This window comes from Ursus maritimus, unplaced genomic scaffold (genome assembly GCF_017311325.1).
Source record: "Ursus maritimus isolate PB19 unplaced genomic scaffold, ASM1731132v1 scaffold_12, whole genome shotgun sequence".
Taxonomy (NCBI): domain Eukaryota; kingdom Metazoa; phylum Chordata; class Mammalia; order Carnivora; family Ursidae; genus Ursus; species Ursus maritimus.
This window is the reverse complement of record NW_024423564.1, coordinates 22,582,328-22,607,068: the sequence shown is the minus strand read 5'-3', so window position 1 is coordinate 22,607,068 and position 24,741 is coordinate 22,582,328. Positions and strand designations below refer to the sequence as shown.

The following is a 24,741-nucleotide window of genomic DNA, read 5'->3' as shown; positions in this document are numbered from 1 at the left end:
ATTGGCTTTTTCTCTCGGCGGGATGGGTCGGCTGCCTTCCAGCCTCGCTGTGGATCCCCCGAAGTTGACGGCTCGCTCTGTCGCTTGTGCCCAGACCCCCGCCCCGCGGGAACCCACGCTCTGCAGTCCCCGAGCCAGGGCCGTGCGAGGACGCCCTCCTCCTACCTTCGAGTGCTTGGCTTTCCTCCAGCGGACCCCGGCCCTTTCCCCACCCTAGCCAGGGCCCGCGAGCCGCACTCCCGCGTCTCCTGCAGGCCCCACGCCAGGTGGGGACGAGCCGGCCCCGCGCTGGCCCCGGCAGTTCCGCGTCTGCGCAGCGGGCGAGGGGCTGGAGCGGGGCCGGCCGGGGAGGCGCAGGATGCGCGGGAGCCAATGGGCACGCTCGGGGGAGCCGGGCTGGCAGCGGCGGCGGGCCGGGCGCGCACTGTCGGGATGGAGGGCGAGCGCCTGGCATCTCAGGGGCGCTCCTCCGGCCTCCCGGCTGGGGGCGCCACGGGGGAGAGCCCGGGGGTCGACGCCCCCCTCCTGGGCAGCAGCGGCTCCTCCGCCCTGCTGCAGGCCGAGGTGCTGGATCTGGACGAGGACGAGGACGACCTGGAGGTGTTCAGTAAGGTGAGGGCGGCGGCGGCGCGTCCCGGGAAAGTTCCAAGTCAACTCCAGGAGTTGGCACCGTGCTGCGGCGACCGCCCCCAGCGCGTTCGCCGGTCCCCTGCGGAGGCTCCGAGCGGGAGGTGGGTGGGGTCTCCCCGGCCGCCCAACCCCGCCGGGCGGCTCGCCGCACCCAGGGCTGCGTCCTGGCCGGGCCGCGAACTGCAGCCGCGCCTTCCTCTGCACTTTGACCTTCCGTTCGGCACGGCCATGGGTCTGTGGAGTCGGCAAAGTTGTGATTTCCCCCCCTTTTTCTCTTTCTCGTTTCTGGTCTGACGCAGACACCTCATCCGGACAGTTTCCGACCCCGGGAGGCGGTGGCCGGAGAGTGCCCCCGCCCTAGCCTCTCCTTTTCGGGCGCAGCCAGCCCAGAACTCCGGGAGAGAAATCACCCTAGTCGGGAGAAATTACTCCTGATTTAGTGGTACTGATTGTGGGTTTAAGACTGGGCTGACTGACACCAGAGGTGAGCCTCAAGCCCAGTGAGGATAGGTGGCAAAGGAATCCCCTCTTCAGGAGTAAACGGGTCCTGTGTCCAACAGGAAGCAAGTCTGCTGAGGAGTTCAGGATTTTTCAGGGAACTACTGCCCCCCACCCACCGCCAGCCGCTTTCGTTTTTCCTTGCCCCGGGGAAATCCAGGACCGAAGGGCCCTCCTAACTTGTAGTAGAGTTTGGAGAGAAATAGACTCGGGTTAATGCTAGACTTGGGGTGCCTGTGACTGGTGCCTGTAATTTCTTTTTGGAAAAGAAAAATACCTTTCTTGCAGGGCTGTTAAAATGTCAACCCAGTTTTTTAACGTTGCTGCTGGTAGAAGATTGAGATGGGAACAATGTATTAATTAATAAGAAGCCTGTGCAGTAGTTAAATGTTATCTTGAGGTGTTAGGTAAAGCGACCTTCCTAACCACTGGTATATTCTGGGAGAGCGAACCGAAGTTACAAAGTTAACAAGCATACTCTGGCCCCAGAGGACTATGTAAAACTCCTTTCTCAGAACTTTAGGATTAAATGAAATGGTAGGCACAATCAGATTCTAGATGTTCAGACGGAGTAACAGTTTTGTGCTTCACAAAGTTATTTGACCTTTCAATGTGTTTAAATTGTAAAACAATGGAATTATTTAATGTTCACTTGTAAAAAAAAATTAACACTGCTGTTCTATATTCCACACGTACTTTATGTTCAGGTCGAGGACAATTGCCCTATCCTTCACATTGCCTTCTAAGATACTGTTAGTCTTTGCATATTAGTGTAGGGCTCTGCACTGTGAAACTTCCAGCGTGGGGGAGGGAGAGTGTTGGGAGTGGCAGTTGTGTTATCAGAATCATCTAGGATTGTTTTAACCTAGTCTTGTGCTTTCTCTTTTCCCAGATTCTAAGTCCCAGTCCCCTCCTGAGATTCATTGTTTTAATGGGGCCCTGTGGTCAGAGGCTGATCTAAGATGAAGCTAATGAAATTGAAGCTTCAGATGTTTATGCACTTAGGCCTCTGGAAATGTTGAGAGTTACTGGGAATTGTTGCTGTTTTAGGTGGGAAGGGAATGACAGATTGCGACCAGCAGCATTTCTAAGTTAGCATTTCTGGTAAATTGCCTAAAGCTATCTCAGAAGAAAGGCATCTAGATCTCCAAGGCTCCAAAGAGTTGTTGAGATTTCTTTTCTCATTCTAAATCTGTTTTTCTATCTGATTTTGTTTTGTAAGTTTGTATTCTTTTTGAAAGGGATGTAAGCTTCAGCTCCGTACACCTGGATCCACTCTACCTGTTGGTGCTTTGTAACTCCATGTGTTGGATGCTTAGAAAAAAGTTAAGAACCACTTCTATAGAGACTGGCCACATAGATTAAGGTAAAGATGTAATGTTAGTTTAAGTCTGAAAACAATACTTGGAAAAATTTTAAGTTAGCTGCCTGCGTATAAAGTGAATTTTATAACCATTAACCACAGTTAGTTAGACAAGCAGATTTAAGAAAGTCCTTTGCATTTGGCCTGCTCTCTCTACCACTCCCTTTCTTTTTTCTTTTTTTTTTTTTAATAAATGACAATCTTTAATTTCTCCTTGTGACCATTTACTAAGAAAAATGAAATGTGAAACTGAACACTGAACCAATTTCCAAAATTTTGTTTGGAAAGGGAAACTTCTGGAGATTCTCTTAATCCCAGCTGATAATGTCAACTTCCACTCCCTTTCTAACCTGCTCCTCTGTAGAACTCTCCCACTGAGCAGTTTACCCTGGGATATTTTCAACAATTTCTTCTAAAGTATACTGTCACTACCCTTTAGTACTTTGAGATCCACTGCTTTAATATTCAGCTTACATTTGTCATTCCTTATTCCCTTAGATTATTTGGGACTACATATCATAATCCCCTCCAGAAGCTTTTTAAAGAGTAGAATCTTTGGCTTATTACTGATTTTTTTCTTCCCACAATACCTTAAAAGCACAGAGCAAATACATGTTACATATTTTTGTATAAGAAACTATTTGGAAAAAAGAAAGACATGATTCAGTTCTTGCTGTCAGTCTTGGAGTCCTGGTAGAAGATGTGACAGAAACTCCAAATGGCCATACAAATCAAGAGAGATGGGAAACAAAACAAAGTATTGTTCTAAGTTTTCAGGTAAGCCAGGGGGAGGAAAACGATACCAAATCTCAAGAGACCATAGGGAATGCAGAGGATATTGACTTAAAAGAGTAAATATAGATGTTGGAAGGTAGGGGAACCTGACCGATGATTCAAAAACAGAAAAAAGAAAAAGGATAACAATTATAACAATAGTGTAAGACTAGTATTAGAACGTGTGACTTGCAAAAAATTTAGAGAAAAGAGTCCAGTTTCTCTATATTAAAAAAAAGTTCTTTTTGTGGAAATAATATATTAAAATAAAATAGCCTTTATTTTAATTAAACACTGTAATGTGTAGAAGGAGGAGCAATTGAAACATAGCAAAGGTAACTAGGTCACAGTGAAACACTGGGGTACTTATCTGGTACTCGGTAGATGATAGATCTTGTTATTGGTCTTTTTAAAAGGTATTCAGGACCATAAAATGAGATCTGTATCATCTAGGATAAACAGGGGATTTACAGATATAATTATCCTCATCACCACTAGTCATGTTTGAAGGGAAAGGGATTGTAGGCGTGGTGCACCATTAACTAAAAAAAGAAAAAAATTCTTTTTTTTTTTAATATAGTGGACAAAAAAGTCCTGGAAGGTATGGGCAGGCTTAATTTCAATCTCCAGTGAAGCTATCAAACCTATAGAACTATTTAGTATTTTGTTTATAACCACTTTGAAAAGAAAGAGGTGATCTGGTTTTATAACAATGATAGAAAATAGTTTTGTGGTAAATCAGAAATATAACAATAAGTATGTTTATTTGAACAACACTTTTGAAGGAATCACTCATTTTTGTGAAAAAGGTTGTTTTCGAAGGAATAGTAGAATATAGCTGTTGAGACATCCAGCTCCTATCTATATTGGATCTCTGTTAATCCCGACATAGTGATAGAGGGACAGAATTGTACAATTCAACAATGATATCAGATACTTAGTAGGCGATATTGGAAGTTTGGTTATTAATTTTTCATATTTGTTCCCCGAACTGTCTCTATTTAGCTCCTATTGTGTGCTTGTATCAGTCATGGCCCTATTAAGAATCAGAATTCTCTCCGATGATTTAAACCAAGAGTGTTTAATGCAAGAACTACTTACAGGATTTTGGGCAGGGTTCAGGAACAAACAAGGGGTACCGAGGTACTTAGAAACTTGCAGAGGCAAAAAAGCCATTAGCATCCAGAGTTTAATAGGAAGAGAAATAGAGTGTTGCTGGAATCCAGTGAAAACTGGACCTGTAGGGAAGGGGCCACTTCCACGGGAGCTGTATGTACAGAGAGATGTCTGTAGATGTGTACCCCTGCCAGCAATGTGGTGTCAACGCAGGGAAGAAATAGTATATTCCCGGAGCTCCTCTTCTGCTGCTCTTGGATCGCCTGCTTGGGACCCTCCCTGGGCAAGTGGCTCAGGTGAGGTCATCCATACAGAGAGTAGATGGTGGGAGCTGGGAGATTAGGGGCAAAAATAAAGAATAACTAGCATAATACATGGTACAAAAGTGTGGCCAGTAGCTTTGGATAAAGATAGGCACATCTCTGTCTCCTATTCCATATGCTTTTCTGTAAAGTGACCTGCCACCTTCCTAACGAGAGATGGGGTCTCTCCCCCTCTCCTTGAATCTGGATAGGATTGTGACTGTGTAACCAGTAAGGCATGTGGAAGTGAAACCGTGCAGCTTCCAGGGCTGGATGACAAAAGGCGGTGCAGGCTGTGCTTTGTCCAGTGGGATACTGTACCATTACCGTTCCGAGCTGATATGTAAGAAATGTCTGTATTTGAAATCCTGGCTCCACCGCCTGATAGCTTTGTGTCCTTGGGCACATTACTTAACCTCTCAATGCCTCAGATTCTTCCTCTGTAAAATGAGGGCAGATAATAAATACAAGAATTAAATAAGTTGCTATATATAAAGAGCTTGTGACTAGTTCCTGCCCTTTAGTAAAGACTCTGGACCATTGATCAGCTATGCACAGACACCATAGGATTCTGTTGTCCAAGAAGCAGTGCAACAGTGGACCTGTTCTGGATCTGCCTGTCCACTGTAGCAGCCGCTAGCCACATGTGGCTTTCGAGCACGTGAAATGTGGCTAGTACATCTGAGGAACTGGCCTTTTAACTGTATTTAATTAATTTACATTTAAACATAAGTAGCCACCTGTGGCTAGCGGTTATCAGTTTGAGCAGAAGTCTAAACAAATCTTTATTTCATTACAAGCTTGACTTATGAATACTCGAGAAGGATTCTTGAATGAAGGAGTAGTTCCCTTGGTGATCTGCACTGAACTATATAAAATACACACATGCACTGTACACAACATGTGCACACACATACGTGCACATGTGTGTGTAGTGTGTTCATGCATGGATGTGTACTTATGTCTATATTATGTGTGTTAGTGTGCGAGCATGAAGGTATGTGAATATTTGTGTGTGTGTGCTCAACTGTCCAACTCACTTAGAATCTAGAATGCAGGATTTCAGCATTCAGGTCATGTGTTGGATTTCAGCATTCAGGTCATGTGTTCTTTCCTGGTCTGTATCGTGATCCTGCCTCGGTGGGTCTTACCATTTTGATGGTTAAAAAAAGAGGAACCTCCTACCACTCGCGGTTCCACTAGCTGCCATCATAGGCCTCTTATATGTTAAGTACTCTTATATTCCTGCCAGATGAGGAAGTGGGGTGAAGTAGAGAGAAGATTAAAAAATCCTCAAGTTCTCCTTATGAGTGAGCATATACGGTCAACAATAGAATTTAAATAAATAAGGAAATTTCAGAGTAAGTTTAGGAAGACCTTTTCCGGGCCCGTTTTGTTTTTTTAAAAATGTATTTATTTATTTTAAAGAGTGAGCGTGTGTGCACGAGCAGGATTGCAGAACCCAATGCGGGGCTCAATCCCGCGACCCCCGAGACCCATAACCTGAGCCAAAAGCAAGAGTCAGATGCCCAACTGACTGTGCCACCCAGGCACCCCATATCCTCTGTATTTTAAAGGGGAATGGATTATATCAGAAAATGGGAAGGGAATGTTATCTCATCTGCAGATGCCAGTCGCTTGTTACTGATTCTTTGGAATGCCGTATTGAGATTGAGCCTGAGAGCTTGTCTGGGCTCCGCAGAAAGAGGGCTTGGGTCCATCTACACTGCTTTCCACTAGCCTGAGCAGTGGGGAGGGCGGCCCCAGCAACAGTCTTGCCTCATATTTGCCATCGTGAAGGAGAATAAACAAAGGGGTTTCACTGATGATATGTTTTGGCAACCATGGCCTATGAAGAAAGGCTGGGGAAGAACAATAAGTAGTTTAGCTTGGAAAAGACTTGGGTTAATTCTTTATGGAGAGTTATTATGATCTAGGTTGATTAGATGTTTGTAGTTTTGAAGGGTGAAACTAGAATTGCTAGGTCAAAACTATGAGGAGACAAGTTTTAGGTCAATTTATTGAAGAATTTTCTCAGTGAAGGTTCCAAAATGAAAAGGATTACTCAGCGTGGCCATGAATTCTGTCACGAAAAATGTTCGAGCACAAGCTGGATGACTAACTGTCCCAGAGGAGAGGAGGGTGTGGCAACCGGACTGTCCCTTTGCTGTTACAAGTGGAATTTTAACTTATACTAAATTTAACTACAAGAGCAGTGGAAAGTCTTAATTAGATGGTCCTACTCGTCTCTTCAACTTAATTTCCAAATCATATTATCTTCTGCCATTCCCTAGTTTTTATACTTCTCTTCCCACATTGGTTATGGTTTCCTTTTGATTCTCTGCTAATGATGTGACAACTTCTTAGATAGCCAGGATAAAATGCCTAGTGTTACTTTCTATTTATCCCTTTCAGTCTCTCTCCATGTGTCTGCCATATCTAAGAAGTCCCCAACAGTGTATCTTCTTGGTGTCTCCAGAATCCAGGCCTTCTTTCTGTTCCCACTGCTACCATCAGAGTTGTTACACAGTTACTTCTGAGAACCGTTAAAATAGTCTCATAAAGTCTCAGTCTTCTCTTCTGCCTCTAGTCTATCCCATGTGCTCACAAGCACACTGATGTTTCCAGAGCACAGAGTTCTGATCTTATCGGTCACATTTTGTCATTCAAGATGCTTGATCCGGCTGCCGCCTGCAGCTCTCCCCGCCTCCACGCTCTGTCCTCTACAGCCTTGCTCCTCAGAGTCCCTGAATCTGTTGCATCACCTGGGAGCTCATTAGGGTTGCAGTCTCAGAACCCACCTTCCAAGCCAGATGAATCAATCTGTATGTTACCAGGAGTCCGCATTGATTTGTTTGCACCTTAGAGTTTGAAAAGTACTGATCTAGAAGCACTGATCTAAGTTGGTTCCCTTGCCACGACATGAGCTTGCTTGGGATTTTTCTACCTCTGCGTGATTATTGTTGGGTTGACAAAGCAAATTCCTTTTGTGTTTCTTATGGCCTAATGTAAAGCTACCTCTTACTTAAGAACTTCTTCATTCTTCAGCTAGAATTAATTTCTCCACTCTGTGCTTCCCATGATTCTGTTTTGAATCTTGTAATACTTACTACATTACCTTACGAATAGGTATTTATTTCTCATTGGTAAAACCTTGATTGCTTGTCTCTCTCCAATAGATTAAACTTCTTGGTGGTAGGGGAGTGGGAACTTTAAATATTTATGGGATAATTATGTTAATGAATGATATGGCCTATGACTTTTTTCCTATGCATAGACCCATTTATTACAGTAATTTGCTAATGATCTGTTTTCCGTAAATTCAATTTATATTGTGTTGGTCCTTCCTATCAGGAGACTAAACCAAATGGAATTAGAACAAATTGTCTTAATAAATGGTGAGTAAATGTTATTGCTGGATGATACAGAGCTATGTTGAATGTCCGTCCTGGACAAAATCACCTTTTCGAATTGTATTAGAAGAAATAAACACAAAACCAAAAAACAAAACAACAACAATAAACATAACAACAACAACAAAAACCCCCAACAACCCCAAGGAATCACTTAAGAACCTTCTTTTACTAGGAAAAATAATTTTTAGAGCTAATATCACCTATCTCAATCAGAAAGCTTGGTGGCAAGCAGTGGAAACTTATTCCTGCAGGAAAGGAATGGAATGGTGCCTAGTAGGTACTCACAAAGTCGATGTGAAGGCTGGAGATGGCAGGTGCAGAAAGGGATAAGCACTTGTAGAAACTATAGTCAATGTTGTATTTGGAAAGGGGATTGGATGTTGTATAGCCGAAAGAAAAAAAAATCCATGAGAACCTTTAGGAAAGGTTTTTATGTGGACAACAGTATTTATTTATTGATCCATGACAATGGGAAATATTATTAAAAATATTTTGGGAAACTGATGTCAAAAGGCACCAGATTTGAACATAATAAAAAATCTAAAAAATACTTTATTGAGTTTTAAAGATGCAATTTTGGGGGCGCCTGGGTGGCTCAGACGGTTAAGCGTCTGCCTTCCCCCCAGGTCATGATCCCGGAGTCCTGGGGTCGAGTCCTACATCGGGCTCCCTGCTCAGCGGGGAGCCTGCTTCTCCCTCTGTCTGCTGCTGCCCCTGCATGTGTTCTCTCTCTCTGTCGAATACATAAATAAAATCTTTAAAAAAAAAATAAAGGTGCAATTTTATTTCTGTATCCTTGAGGTTCCGATAGGGTGCTCTGGTACAGCTCTTAACTGATAACCTGCTCCATTGTTACAAATGGCTAGTGTGATCCAAAAGAAACACAGATTCAATAGCTATGTGGTTGTATTGTTCAAAGTGTATTTTATTCTTATATTTATTTGTATCCCACACTTTCCAAAGAAGATAGAAGACTAAAAGTTAAAGTAAACTTTCATAGTTACTCACTTTAGGAATGTATGTTAAAGTTTTCTCAATAAACCAAGGAAAAGTTACATGCTTGAAAGATTTTCTCTGGTTTACATAGAATATTTTATTAACTCTGACACTGCATATACCAATCATTCTGGATAACACAGTGTTGCTATCTGTAGTATTAATAAAAAAGGATAAAGTCTGGAAATCAAATTTATTAGGAAATACTGACATAAAAAATCAGTAAAATGCTCTTACGATAGAACGGAGGGTTAAACCAGTAATTTTTAAAATTAAAACTGAAATAATTATAGATACATATATATTTTTTTATTTTGAAAATGCTTTGGTATGAAATACTCTTTTTTATTGTTTTAAAGTAACTTCACTGAGGTATAATTTATATACTATAAACTTCATCCAGAGGTGATTTTTTTTTTAATTAAATTTACCAAGTTGCATAACCATCCTTGTAAACCAGTTTTGGAACATTTTTATATCCCCCCAAAAATCTATGACATCATTTACAATTAATCTCTGTTTTCACTCCCAGCCATAGACAACCACTAATCTACTATTTTCTGTCTCTACAGATTTGTCTTTTCAGGAAATTTCATGTAAATGGAATCAGACAATATGTGGTCGTTTGTGTCTGGTTTCTTTCATTTAATTAACATAATATTTTTAGGTTCATTTTTCTTGTAATTTTATTATTTTTTTAGTCATGGCTTTAATTTTTTGGTATAAGAAAGAAAGTTTTTATTTTGAAATGAAAAACAGAGCTTAATCATTTGAAATGAAATATTGGGGATAGAAATTCTGTTTACTATTGAAATGGAAGCCTTATTATGTGTGACCAAAAGCAAATGGAAAACTCTTTATATAAGAATCTTCAAAATTGGGGGAAAAAAATCCCCAATTTGTTCTTTTGTACTAACTCTAAGAAAGTTTAGTGTGTGTTAATACACACATATATAAATATGTATTTATATATTTAATCTAATTGAACATTGAATAATGTTTTCATCGGCTTTCACTAATTATGCTGTAGTATAAGTAACAAGATCTCAGTGACTTACCTACAATAAAGGCTTATTTCTTTTTCATGAACCTGTCAGCTGTAACTGGGCTATGAGTCTGTTCCAAGTTTTGAGTCTGTTTCACATGTCTTCTTCCTTTTGGGATCAAGACTGAAGGAGAGACCCCTAATTTGGACATGTGATTCCTCTGGCAGAGGGAACAGAATAGCACTGGTGGAAACAGGCAATGGCTTCCAAATCTGCACAGACACATGCCATTATCTAAACTAAGTCACTGATCAAATCCATTGCGGTGGGAAACTATTTTCCTTCCGTAAGGATGCACTGAAAGTTACCTGGCAGTTAGCCAGGAGATAAAATCCTCTTGTCGGAAGACAGAGGGCTACTGGGAACAATCCTACCATCTCCCACAGTGGTCTTGTGGCAGAGCCAGAGGCAAATGGCATGCTGGACCTCTCTGAATAAGGAAAAACATTTTTTTTTCTATTGGGTATTAAATACAAAAAAATTTTTTTCACTAGGTAAGGAGCATAACTGAGACAAATAGAAAAGCATTAGTCATGATTATTAGTCTCCAGTTGGCTAATGCTAATGATTGTCAGAGTAAGACCATACAGAGCCTTAAAAAAACCTCTAGCTGTACAACAAATGTCTCACTTTGGGATTTTTAGGTGAAACAGTCATTTATCATGGAGTTCTCCCCTCCCTTTTTACAAGACCTGTAAGATGAAAATGTGAATACTTATGATTCTGACACAGTAAATGTTAAAATGAGTTCTGTTGTTCATACCTTCACCAAAGCCTGTGTTCCCGCCATTTGCCACCTTTCTGGTCCCTGCAACATTCTGAGTCCTTTCCTGTCATAGGCTTCATTGGTTCTCCAGACTAGAATCCTTTTCCCTCAGTGTTTTTCATGACTGGCTCATTTTCAGTATTACCTCCTGAAAGACAGCTTCCCTGGTAGCTCTATCAGGAGCGCTTCTCTTTCTCCCTGCCCTAACCCCTTACCCCAGCAAGCAACCCCACTTTTGGGGGGAATTTATAAACTTGTTTATCAATATTTATTCAAATCTGGAATTTTCTTGTTTTTTCTCTGTGTTTACTTGTTTATTATCTCCAACCCTCCCACTTAACCAAAGTGTAAGCTTCGTGAGAGCCCAGGAAGCATGCCATCTTGGCTGCTGTTGTAGCCCCAACCTAGTGCCTTGACACATGGTTGACATTCAGTGAACATTTGTAAAATGAAGTAAAGCTTCTACACTGGGTGCTTTTTGTGTGTGAATATGGCTGTTGGTGATGGTCGTGGTGATTGAGTCTTGGCTCTGCCTGTTGAGATAAGTGATTTGGGGAGAATTATCATCATCCCTATGCCACAGATTTATCAGTTTATCTGTAAGATGCAGATGATGATGATTGCACTTACTTCCATCATGTTGTTGACAGGAGTAAATGAAGTAATGTTAAGTATATGGTGGTGCAAGACACAGTCCCTGTCCCTTAGAAAATCGCAGTATTTGCTATTGTGGTACATAAGACTAATGTTTCTAAGTTGTAGATGCATCTGTTTTGCAGTTTGTAATGAGATCTTCAGAGACTCACAGACATACCTTTGTTCCTATATGTTTTTTAGTTACTATTGAGAGTGCTATCAGAATTTTGGTATTGCCCCTTAAATGCTATGTCATAGGCTTATTCATTTTATTGTTCTTTCCTCTATTGTGGGCTTCGCAAATATTGCATTTTTTACTAGTTGAACATCTGTGGTAACCTTGTGTCAAGCAATTCTCTTGACACAATTTTCCCAACAGTATTTGCTCACTTTGTGTCTCTGTGTCACATCTTGGAAATTCTGTCATATTTCAAACTTTTTAACTATTATTATATTTGTTACTGACCTGTGATCAGTAATGTTTGATGTTATTATGGTAATTTGCTTTGGGGTGCCACGAACAGCACCCATATGAGATGGAGACTTCATACATAAATGTTGTATGTGTTCTAGAAATGATTAAGCTTCATGAGGAAGCATGTTGAAAGTCAAGGTATTCTAAAAGCTATCCCTCTTGCACCAAACAGCCAAGTTGTGAATGCAAAAGAAATGTTCTTAAAGGAAGTTTTAAATGCTACTCTAGTGAATACGTGAATGGTAAAAAAAATGAAACAGTCTTATTACTGATATGGAGAAAAAGATCAAACCAGCCACAGTATTTCCTTAACCCAAAGCCTAAGCCAGAGCCAGGCCTTAACTCTTCAATTCTGTGAAGGCTGAGAGAGGTGAGGAAGCTGCAGGAGAAACTTAGAACCTAGCAGAGGTTGGTTAGTGAGGTTTAAGGAAAGAAGCCATCACCGTAACAGAAAAGTGCAAGGTGAAGCAGCAAGTGCTGGTGTGGAAGTTGCAACAAGGTACCCAGAAAATCTAGCAAAGATAGTTAATGAAGGTGGCTACACTAAACAACATATTTTCAGTGTAGAAGAAACAGCTTTCTATTGGAAGAAGGTGCCATCTACAACTTTCATAGCTAGAGAGAAGTCAGTGCCTGGCTTTAAAGCTTCAAAAGACAGGCTGACTCTGTTTTTAGGAGCTCATGCAGCTGGTGACTTTATAAGTTGAAGCCAGTGCTCATTTGCCATTCTGAAAATCCTAGAGCCCTTAAGAATTACAAATCTACTCTGTCTGTGCTCCATAAATGGAACAACAAAGCCTGGATGACAGCACATCTGTTTACAATATGGTTTACTGAGTATTTTAAGCCCGCTGTTGAGACCTCCTTCTCAGAAAAAAGATTCTTTTCAAAATATGATGGCTCATTGACAATGCACTTGGTCACCCACGAGCTCTGATGGAGCTGGACAATGAGATTAATGTTGTTCTCATACCTGCTAACACAACATCCATTCCGCAGCCCATAGATCAAGGAGTGATTTCTACTCTTAAGTCTTATTATTTAAGAAATACATCTCATAAGGCTATAGCTGCCATGGTGATATCTCTGATGGATCTGGGGGCAAAGTCCATTGAAAACCTTCTGGGAAGGATTCACCATTCTAGATGCCACTGAGAACATTCATGATTCATGGGAAGAGGTCCCAGTATCAACATGAACAGGAGTTTGGAAGAAGTTGGTTCCAGCCCTCATGGATGACGTGGAGGGTTCTGGACTCCAGTGGAGGCAGTAACTGCAGGTGTGGTGGGAACCGCCAGAGGACTAGAAGCAGCCGTGGAGCCCGGACATGGGACTGAATGGCTGCAATCTCAGGATCGAACCTTCACGGCTGAGGGGCTGCTTCTCATGGAAGAGCAAAGACAGTGGTTCCCTGAGCTGGAATCTACTGCTGGTGAAGATGCTGTGAAGATTGTTGAGATGACAACAGAGGATTTAGACCATGACATACACTCAGTTGATAAAGCAGCAGCAGGGCTTGAGAGGACCGACTCCAAGGGTGAAAGAAGTTCTGCTGTGGGTAAAATGCTTCAAACAGCGTCACACGCTACAGAGAGATCGTTCATGAAAGGGTGAGTCAATATTTGCAGCAAACTTCAGTGTTGTCTTATTTTAAGAAACTGCCACCGCCACCTCAGCCTTCAGCAGCCACAACCCTGGTCAGTCAGTGGTCATCACATTGAGGCAAGACCCTCTGCCAGCAAAAAGATTACAACTCACTAAAAGCTCTGATCATGGTTAACATTTTTTAGCAAAAAAATGTTTTGCAATTAAGGTATGTACTGTACATTTTCTAGTCATAATGCTATTGCACACTTAAGAGACTAGAGAGTAGTGTAAACATAACTTCTCTACGCACTGGGAACTAAAATTCATTTGACTTACTTTATTGCAGTATTCCCTGTATTGTGGTTGTCTGGAACCAAACCCTCAATATCTCCAGAGTGCCTGCGTGTGTAAATGGCTCCCCAGTTGAATGATTCATGATATGTAGTATTTGTCATGTTATTTGAATTACTAGAGGATAAGATTATTCTTGGTATAGCTGTTTTAACTGTCTACTAGTTTTCTTGATATAAGTATATATTAAGTCTCTTAGGAATGCTTTTAAGGTCGTTGGTGTGGCTGGATATCAAGGCAACTAAGCCTTTTCCCTGGAAACCATCTAGTAAGTTGAAACTTTGGTTTAGGGGAGTAGTTATAATTTACTGTATGCCAGAATCCATTTTAGTCATGCCTATTAAGTGTACAGTCAGTTGGCTGTGCTCCTTAGGAACCTTTTTTTTTTTTTTTAATTTTATTACGTTCCTAAGTTCGGTCTGCAGTGTTGTCTGCCCATAGAACATATTTTCAACTTCTTCAGGAGTTCTGGTTAGAGTAATTCTTTTTCCTGGCTTGCTCTGCTCCTACTTAGTCATCACTGAATCTGTAATAGGTAGTTGACTGAATACTGTGTTTAATACATGTATCCAGTAGCCCACACTTATTTTGAGGCAAGTTTAATAGACCTTTGTCATTTGTGGATTTAACATTAAGGGCTTTAAATGTCTTTGGCATGCAGTAACGTGACCTGTTGGTGAGGCGTACATAGAACTGTACCAGTGGCTTGGAGGACACACTTCGTGTGGGAGCCTTGTCTGTCTTTCAGCCTTAACATTTTACCTGTTATTTACTTGTCCTAGCTTACATACGCAGTGATCTTTACTGACGTGAATAAGAGCATTGATGTGTGTGTGTGTGTGTGTGTGTGTTGTCTGAGTATAAAAAAAAAGAGGCCCTTAAAATAATACAAATGCTAAAAATCTGGAACTCACTTACCTTTGCCTACCTATGAACTGTCAACAGGACTTTATTTTTATTTCTAAGTTTTATGAGAAAACTTTAAAAGAAAATTACTGGACATTTTCAGTAATCAAGAATTTATCCTTATCCTGTTTGAACACACCTTTTATAACTTTTTTTAAAAGATTTTATTTATTTGAGAGAGAGAGAAGGAGCGAGCACAAGTGGGGGGGTAAAGGGAGAGGGAAAAACAGACTCCCCGCTGACCAGGGAGCCAGACACAGGACCCCTGGAATCCCCCAGGACCCTGGGATCAAGACGTGAGCTGAAGGCAGATACTTAACAGAGTGAGCCCCCCAGGTGCCCCCCTTTTATAAGTTTTTAAATAATTTTTTTATTATTGAGTATTTTCATGCATAGAAAAAAATATACAGATCTTCCTTCACTTATGATGGGTTACATCCTGGCAGACCCATTGTAAATTAAAAATATTGTGAGTTGAAATACATTTAATACACCTAACCCAGCAAACATCATAGCTAGCCTAGCCTGCCTTAAACATAATCAGAATATTTACATTAGCCTACAATTGGGCCAAATCATCTAACACAGAGCCTATTTTATAATAAAGTGGTGACTATCTCATTCACCTGTGATACTGAGTTTGTTGAATACTGTCCTGAAAGTGAAAAACAAGTTGATTGCATGGGTGCAGCATGGTGGTAAGTGTATTGGCTGTTTACCCTTGTGATCACGTGGCTGACTGGAACACTGCCATCCAGCGTTAAGAANNGTGTTGCGTATATATCGCTAGCCCAAGAAAAGATCAAAATTCAAAATCAAAGTATGGTTTCTGCTGGACATGTGTCCCTTTCTCACTGTTGTAAAGTCAAAAATCGTAAGTATTGCTGTCTGGTTAAAAAAAAAAAGGTAGGGAGGAGAAATAGAACATACTCAGCAGGGTTGTGGTAAGGTTTACCTAAGATAATTCATACAAAACCTTTAAGCAGATAATGTGTATATCACATTTCTTCTTCTTTTTTTTCCTCTCCGTAACCTCTGTGATCCCAGGTGAGATATGACCTCTCTGCCTGACTACAGAGACTTTTTCTTTTAATATACTACATTTTCGGGGAGATGGACAGAAGGGAATGTTCTGTCAAATAGAATGATGTGAAAAATTACTATGGTTAGTACATAGCTTTGTAGTGCACAAAACCTGAGGAAGTCCAAGTACATTCAAGGCAACAGTGTTAGAAAATAGAAATGCTAGAAACAGAAAAATGGATAAATAAATTATCATATATGCATACAAGTGGATATATCCTACATAGCCCTGGAAATTATGTCAAACAAGATTAGAGTGTTGTATGCCCCTTTATAGAACATGACACAGGCTGGCTTTTCCCCCAATCACATTTTCAACAGTGTTCCACAGAAGGCCTTTCTGATTTTTTATTATTATTATAAGCAGGCAGATTGGAAGGAGCTGTAAACCAAAACACAGCTGGTAAGTCTAAATTTAGGCCCATCAGGATGAGTGTCCCTCATAACACAGTTTCTCAAACTCCTTCCACTTTAAGTTGCTTTTTTACCAGATGTCTCTTGGCGGGCGTGTTTCTTGCGCATCAGCAAATTTTATTTGCATGGCCTTTTCATGCCACCGTTCTGATTTATCACACTTCTCACATTGATTTTTCCCCCTCTACTTGTAAAAAGAAAATAGCTGTTTGTGCACAGATGGTGGATACAATTTAGTATTATAAGAGCAATTCATGTTATATTTATGAGATGTTTCCAAGTAGCCTTTTAGTGGGAGATATTCAGGAAGGACACCTCTTAGAAAGGTCGTATCTCACCTTCTAACCTGTTCCTTTTGGTGTTTATCTCCTGAGTACTCAAATATTGGCAGGCCATTGTTTGTTTTAAATTTCAGTGATGTATTTTATTTATTTCAGTAGTAGAACCTTGGAACCACGGAAGAGCATTAAAGGAGGGAGGCAAAAACGTTTCTCAGAAATTACTAGAGTTGATTGTTAACCTGTAAGAAAATGAAGGAGTGGAGCAAGGATGAAATGCAGTCATCATAATTCCTTCCTTTCCACCCTTGCTTCCTTCCTTAAATTTTTGTTGTCTACAACTCTACGTGTAGAAATGCTGTCAGTTTGCTAGGGCTGCCGTAACAAAACACCATACTCGAGGTGTCTGTGTCTGAAATGTCTGCAACAAGAGACATTTATTTACCTTTTTCACAGTTCTGGAAGCCAGAAGTCTGAAGTGAACGTGTCGGTGGGCTTGGTTCCTTCTGAGAGCAGTGAGGAAGGAATCTGTTCCAGCCTCTCCACCTGGCTTGGAGATGGCTGTCTTCTCCTTATGTTTCTTAACATTGCGTTCCCTCTATACATGTCTCTGTGTCCAAATTTGTTCTTTTTATTAAGACACCAGTCATATTGCATAAGGACCCACCCCAATTTGACTTAATAACCTCTGTAAAGACCCTCTCTCACATTCTGAGGTCTGGGGTGTTAGGTCTATTCAACATATGAATTTTGGAAGGACATAATTTAACCCATAACAAATGCTTATACTAAACCAAATGTAACAAAAAGGAAAACTTAGACTAAATTTGTAAGTGATGGTGTCAATAAATTTCAATATCATGCTAACAGAATTCTAATGTCCATTTATTTCAGTAAAGTCGTTTAAGTGGTTTCTCTCATGGATGGGTTGGTTTGGAATAAGGGTAGAAGACAGTGACTTCTTGCAATAATTTGGCTTTGCTGTTAATACATGTTCACATCTAGGCTTGAAACCATCCCAGGATTTTTGGTGTGTGTGTGCCTGTGTGTCTTCACTACGCTAGCTATAAGAAAGGTAGTCAATGTTATTTAAGAAGTAGAGATATACCACACAGATCATTTCCCTTCTGCTTTAATGTCTTGAAGAAAGAAAATGAAACGGTGTACTTTGATCGTCTGAAAGATCAGAAGATAATGGACATCTATCCAAATGCTAAGAATGAATGAATGTATAAATAAAGTTCAGGGGTGGGGGCGGGAAGAGAGAAAAGAGAAAGAGAGAGATAACAGGAGAAAGAAGTGCACATTATTGTGGAGGTGAGACCTTTGTTTGGAAAGAACAGATTTTAATGATCCATTTCTCCTGAAAAGCAGCCACCACAAAAGGTTAAATGGAGGGCTTTTTGGTTAATTGCTTCTTTGGATCTTCTCAAACACTTATTTTCTCCTCTTATTCATGTAAATCTTTTAAGCATTGTCATTATATTTTCTTTCCCTTTTTTGAAGTGAATATAAAACTCTTTGGATAGTCAGTTTTATTGAGGTTTTAAGAATGTTTTTGAGTGATTCATAGTAATTTAAATCCTTCTACTGAAATCTTGGATGTTGCTAAATTTCAGCCTGTAATTTTCTTCCTTTGCTCGATATTGAAGCATATTTTTGACACCACACTATGCTCATTGGAATCGTGAGCCTTTGTAAATTCATGCAGATCTTTCCCGCTCTACAAAAGGATGCATTTTAAGCAGAAGAAATAGAATGCTAAATTATGTAGTAGGTATAAGAAGTGGGTTGTGGTGAGTTAAGAGGGTGACTACAAAGAATACCAAAGCACATGGTTGTGTGCAGTGTCAGGGAAACTTAAAAGTATGTTTGCCTGTCAAATTAAAATTTGTCGGCTTAAAAAGCTACTACAGCGCCCCCCCCCCATCTGAAAGTAGAGCATTCCTATGAAACCTTTTGTAAGCTGAAATGGTGTAAAGCGAAGGAGCAGTTACCATTAATCTATATGGAAAATTTTTCTGAGCATTCCCGGACCCAAAACACAACCTCTCTTAGGCTTTTCTGACACCTTAGGACACATTTTGCTAATGGATGCACCAAATCAATGGGAATAAAGCACAGATGCTCACAGACACAGTTCAAGCCATGATGCTGAGTGTAGTTCCTGGGGAAGGAGCTTGGTGGCGCCACTCTTACTGCTTGGGGTACACGCCCCCTCTCTAAGGGCTTGCTGCAGAACAGTTGCTGAACACTATTTTTTCTTTTCACCTTTTTTCATAAGAGTAAAAATCTTCTTTGGATTGCAAAAACAGATTCTTATGTAGTGAAGCGGCTATACTATATGCAATATATACTATACAGAGAGATATTTTTGGCCGTGCTGATTGCATATTCATTTGGAACCTCTAAATTATGTTTTTAGTGGCTCCTTAGTGACCATTGTGTTAGCGTTCCATGATTTATCTTGACAATCCAATTTCCTTGTGATTCCAGACATTTTAAAATTTCCTATTTAATTATGCAACTTTGATGCGTTGAGGAAAAAAATCGAATGTAATCCGAGGTCTTTTGCCCAAATGGCCCCAGACAATTGTTTTAACTTATTACAGTAGTTTTTACTGCCTTTGAACATACTATGCACAGTGTTGACACTAACAGTTTTAATATTTTTTTCAATATATGTTTATTCTGCATTTATATATAAATGCAGGAACTCATAGAAAAATATTAAACTCAACAGCAATCCCAACACCTGGAATAACTTCTGTTAACTTTTTTGGTATAGTTTATAAGTTTGTATCCTCTCTCTCTCTCACTTTTTCTCTCCTACCTTCTCTATCTTACACACATACAAACACACATACACACATAAGAATCTAATTGTACACAAATTTTATACCCTGTTATTCTCTTTTAATAATATACTATGGCCTTTTTTCCAACATACTGTATTCTAAGTTACTTCTAGAATATTACTTTTAATCACTTTATTGTATTCTATCACATGGATAGACTTTATTGTAGCTTATCAATAGGGATATACCATAATTTATTTTGCTAAGCTTTTATTGCAAGACATTTATTGTCTCTGTTTTTGTGTCTTATTAATACAACTGTTACTTGTCTTCTATTCCTTGGTCTAAAGCATGCCTAAATGTTTTTCCTTTCACAAATCATTTTGTAATCACAATAACCTGAACTTTCTTAATTTAAACAACCATTATTGTTCTTATCTCTTCAACTGGTGTGTCTTATCATAATATCTCCTGTATTATTGCATTGAGGGGTTACCCAAATGCTGTATTACAGTTCACATAACTTTTTGTGTGGGAAGAACCTTGAGAATAGTACTCTGGATATTACTGAAGCTTCAGAAGGATTTAAGTTGATTTGTTTTGAGGGGAAAAATAAGTCAGTATTATGATTTCAATCTTTCTTTCATTCCTAGTACTAAAAAGCATTCCTTTTCTTAAAATATCAGGGGTTTGCTACATTTTTCTATATTAATACATTTAGAAGTTCTACTTTTAGCCTTTGAGGTGGGAGAGATTTTGCAGATTTTCAACTCCAAATCCTCAATTTAACCTTGAAAGGCTGAATTAATTGTTCAAAGTTATCTGCTTAGTCAGTGGCCGAGAAAGGACTGGAACCCAGTTTTGGGCCTCCTTTGTAATGATTTTTTTTTTTTCATTTAGGACTGGCTGACTCTGTTGCTAAGTTATGATGGACTTTGTTGCTGAATTCATCTCCAAGTGTGTTGGTTAAATTCAGTCTGTTCATAACAACAGACAAAATTTTTGATTCTGACATCTGTATTCTTAATTTTGGAGGAAAAAGGTGGTATCTAAAAGAGAAAGTAGAGAGTTGGAAACAAGTCATTATTACTACTGAAGAAATAACTCAAATGTCATATTGATAGTTTTATCTTTGCACATGAATAAAACATTACTTGTAGAATTTACTGCATATTATCCTTTTGTTTCATTTAAAAATTTTTATTAAAAAAATAACATGCAGCCCTTTCTTTAAAAACAAACTATTGAAAATGCCTGAGGAGACAGTATGTCCAAGGAAGTAGCTAGTGGGCTTGGGGCTGAGGAGGGAACCAGTGTGGTTGTGAATGAGAATAAGACTGCCTTGGCTCATGTGGTCAGGGCTGAGGAGACAGCTGGCCTGGTTGGGAGGCTGGTTACATGTGGGGGGATTGAGCGTATTAGTAAATATTTTCAGGATACTGGGAGCCAGGCTTCTCTCTGCTGGAGAAAAGAGTTACAAATATGGAAAGAGGTAAGGCCAGAACAGTCAAATGGTGTCAAATTGTAGTTGGAATCGCTGTGAACTCATAGTATTTAATATCTATCTGTATATATCTAGATCCAGATGTGCATGTGCGTGTGTGTGTTATACATATATTTCCTATCATTCATATCTTGGTTTCCAAATTCCAGTTTCCTCTAGAAGGAACCAGAGCTCCTTGGAGAAATGTCTGATTCCATCGCTGGTTCAGGGAAAATATAAGATCAACCAGAAACCTTATTCTGCCAAGTTATGTTATATAAAGTGTTCAAGGAATAATGAAGACAAATAAAAAATACATACGTGCCACTAGTGGGTCTTGAACACTTAAAACATCAAAGTAAATTATGATAATAATGGATCGTAACCCACTGAATAACATAGGAATCTGAGTCTATACTTGTATAATTAATTAAGTAAATAAATACTCTTTATTCTCCTTAGTAGGAAACCTGTTGGATAATGTCAAAATTGAAAAAAAAAAGCAATACATATGTTATTTTGAAATAAGGACTGCTAATAGAGTTCTACGTTTGCTTCTGAGGAACATGAGCTGGGAATAGCAATTCTGGAGCAGAGGAAGCTGCTTTTAAATTTTAATTTGTTTTGTTTTATTTTAAGCTTTGTAGAATTATTTAACTTTTAAAAACTATAAATATACTTGTTATCTTGAAACAATTTCAAACTGGGAGAAAAGTTGCAAGAATACCACAAAGAGCCTAAATTTCCCAATGACTGCCATTTCACAACTTCCCCCCCCCCCCGTGTTAGTGAGTCAATTGGAGACATGATGTTTCATGACTCCTAAAAAGGTCTGCATGTATTTTTCGAAAACAGGGACACTTTCCTACCAAATTACAGTATACATATCCAAATCAGTAAACTAATATTGACACGGTACTACATTCTAATCCACAGACCCTTTCAGATTTCTCCAGTTGTCCCAATAACATAGTTTAGAGAGAAGAAACAAAGCTTCTCCTCCTTTGGTATGGAATCCAATTCAAGGTCACATGTTGTATTTAGCTATTATGTCTCTTCGGTCTTCTTCAGTCTGGAACAGTTGCTCGTCTTCCTTTTTTCCATCATAGTAATTGCATTTTTGAAGCTCTTTTATAGGCAATGTCTCTTCCCCTCAAACATATATAGTACCTGTATTTTTCTTCTGATCAGTATAATTACATCACCATTTTAAGTTAAATTCAGGATTAAGAACAATTTATTCACAGTCAAGCCATATAATGAACTAGGATTACATTTTCATTCTTGTACACCTTTTGCTTTCTTGAGAGTTCATCATTCACTTATTCCTTCATTCATTCATTTCCTCTTCTTCTTTATCCCTTGCTCTTGCTTTCTCTCCATCTTGGATTTCTCTGCACCCATCTCAATTCATCTACAAAATCTCACATGGCATGCTTCCTCTCTTATGTTTAAACATATCACATGTCCTGTCACCTGCCTCTCTCCCTCTTTCCCCCTCTTTCTCTTTCTCTTCTCTTTTCTCTTCTCTTCTCTTTCTCCCTCCCTCCTTCCCTCCTTCCCTCTCTTTTCTCTTCTTCTCTTTCCTTTTCTCTCTTTCCTTCCTTCCTTCCTCTCCTTCCTTCCTTCCTCCCTCCCTCCCTGTCTTCCTCCCTTCCTGCCTTCCTCCCTCCCTTTCTTTCCTCTCTTTTTTTCTTTTCCTCCTTCCTTTGCTCACTCCCCTGTGTCTTTCCTTCTGTCCCTCCTTCCTTCTTCCCTCTCTTCCTTTATTCTTTGTCCCCTTCATCTCCCTGCCTCCCTGGTGACTCTGTCTTCCTGAGCAGGTCTATATAGGTTGTTCTCTAGTCCTGCTGCAGAGCTGTCAGCCTGGAACATTCCTTCACAATCATTCAAAGAATTTCTTCTGGTTCTCTTTTCTGTTGAATCTACTGTTTTTAGATCCTGTTTCTCCTTTTTTTTTTTTTTTTTTTTAAGATTTATTTACTTATTTTGAAGGGTGGGGGGAGGAGCAGAGGGAGAGAGAGAATCCCAGACAGACTCCCTGCTGAGCATGGAGCCCTATGGTGGGCTTGATCCCACAACCCTGAGATTATGGCCTGAGCCAAACCAAGAGGCGGACGCTCAACTGACTGAGCCTCCCAGGTGCCTCTGGATCCTATTTCTTCTTGCTCTATGCCCTCATTTTGGAAAGTTAAAGAAGCTTCCAAAGAATGGGTGCACGGGAAGTCAGTTTTTGGAATCCTTTATATCTGAAATGGCTTTAAGCTATGTGTATAGTTGAATGACAATTTGGCTATATAGAGTTCTAGGTAGAAGATATTCTCTCAAAATTTGGAAGATATTTTATTGTCATTTAGTTTCCTGTTTTACCATTAAGAAATCTGGAGCCATTCGGATTCCTGAGATTCCTATTGTATTTTACCTGTTTATATTCTCTCTGGAAGCTAAACTCTATTATGAAATGTCATGGTAATAGATGGTTGCACCCACCACTGCGCCCCATACATTTGGAGGAGGTGTGAGAGGCCCCTATCAACCTGGAAACACTTCAGTTCAAAGCACATTTTCCTCCTTCATTTTATGGAGTTAGTTTTATTAAGGCACTGCCTGCCTGGATCCTTTAATTTTTTAAAAACACTTCCTTCTCCTTTTCCATCTCTTGTTCTTTTAATTCAACTTAGTTCTTGACTTCTAGCTTTCAAACTTCCTGTTGAGTTGTTATCTTATTATCATATTTCAATTTTCATGAGCCTCCTTTTTTATTGTCTTGCTGCTGTTCTCTGAATCTTTTAAGAATATAACTCCTGTTTTTATTCATGAATTAGCTATCATTCTTATCTCTGATGATTTCATCTATTTTTTGTAAGCGTTCTGTTCTCTAACTGCTTCCTGTCTTCTGTTTGTGAGTCTTTCACATCAGAGGCTTTCGGCGTATTTAGATATTTTGTAGTCTCTACATCAGGTAATAAAAAGTGGAGTAGATATTCAGCATGTATGGTAAGGGCTTCACTGCAGGGTGATTATGCAGAGACCTGGCTAATTCCTCAGGGACTGCAACTGTTAGCTTTTTCTCGGAATTGTGAGCGGAGAGGAACCCTCTGACCGCTCTGTGGAATTTTGCACATTGCTGCCGGCATCCTTGCGGCCAGATGAGGGAAGAGGGCTGGCTATCTTCCCATCTACTCTATAGGACTTTCCCTTGCTATCCCTTCCTCCATTCTGCCTGGCACCCTTGAGTTCAGACACACTCCAGAAAATAAACTTCCAGTTTTCTGCAAAATTGGGGATGAAATGTCACCTGATGGCATGGGGTAGGTGAGGGAATCTGAGGTGCTCTTTTTTTTTTTTTTTTTTTTTTTTAAATCAGCTCTTCAACCAGTCCTCTGGTTTTAGCTCTACGAGCACTCTGTGTTCACAGGTTTCTGCTGCCTGTAATTCTTAAATGTTTCTGGGATTCTTTCTTAAAAATATGCCTTTTGAGTTTACCATTATCTCCTAGGTTTACTGTTCAGCTTTCTCTGCGCTACTGTTTCAGTTACCCCTCAACAATCAGATTTCCAGTTCCCAAAAAGTTGTTGCTTTGGTTTGCTTACTCTCTTTCTCTCTCTCTCTTTTATCACCTTGGGGGTTTATGCCTTTTTATGCCTTTTTGTCTTGTTTTAATTTATTTCTTTGCTGTCATTTTTAAAGTGGGATTTTAAGAGGAAGTGCAGATAAAAATACATGTTCAACATACCATATTTAACCAGGAGTCCAGTCATCCTTTTTGTTCTTGACATATTTCATTAGTATTCATGGTTTCTAAGAAAAAGAGGATTTTAAA

At 39.8% G+C, this 24,741-nt stretch overlaps 1 protein-coding gene across 2 annotated transcripts in view; it reads left to right on the top strand.

The window, feature by feature from the left end:
* The first annotated feature begins 422 nt into the window (after positions 1–422).
* The window catches only part of SNX7 (sorting nexin 7), a 156,950-nt gene continuing 132,631 nt past the window's right edge, over positions 423–24,741 (top strand). Inside the window, exon 1 of one of the 2 annotated variants that reach the window (XR_005834100.1) lies at positions 423–612. Coding sequence is in view for 1 of the 2 variants with exons in the window: in XM_040626996.1 (XP_040482930.1) it covers positions 433–612 (180 nt within the window). In the remaining variant the exon portion in view is untranslated. The remainder of the gene's footprint in view (positions 613–24,741) is intronic. The other variant, XM_040626996.1, reaches the window with a different exon arrangement.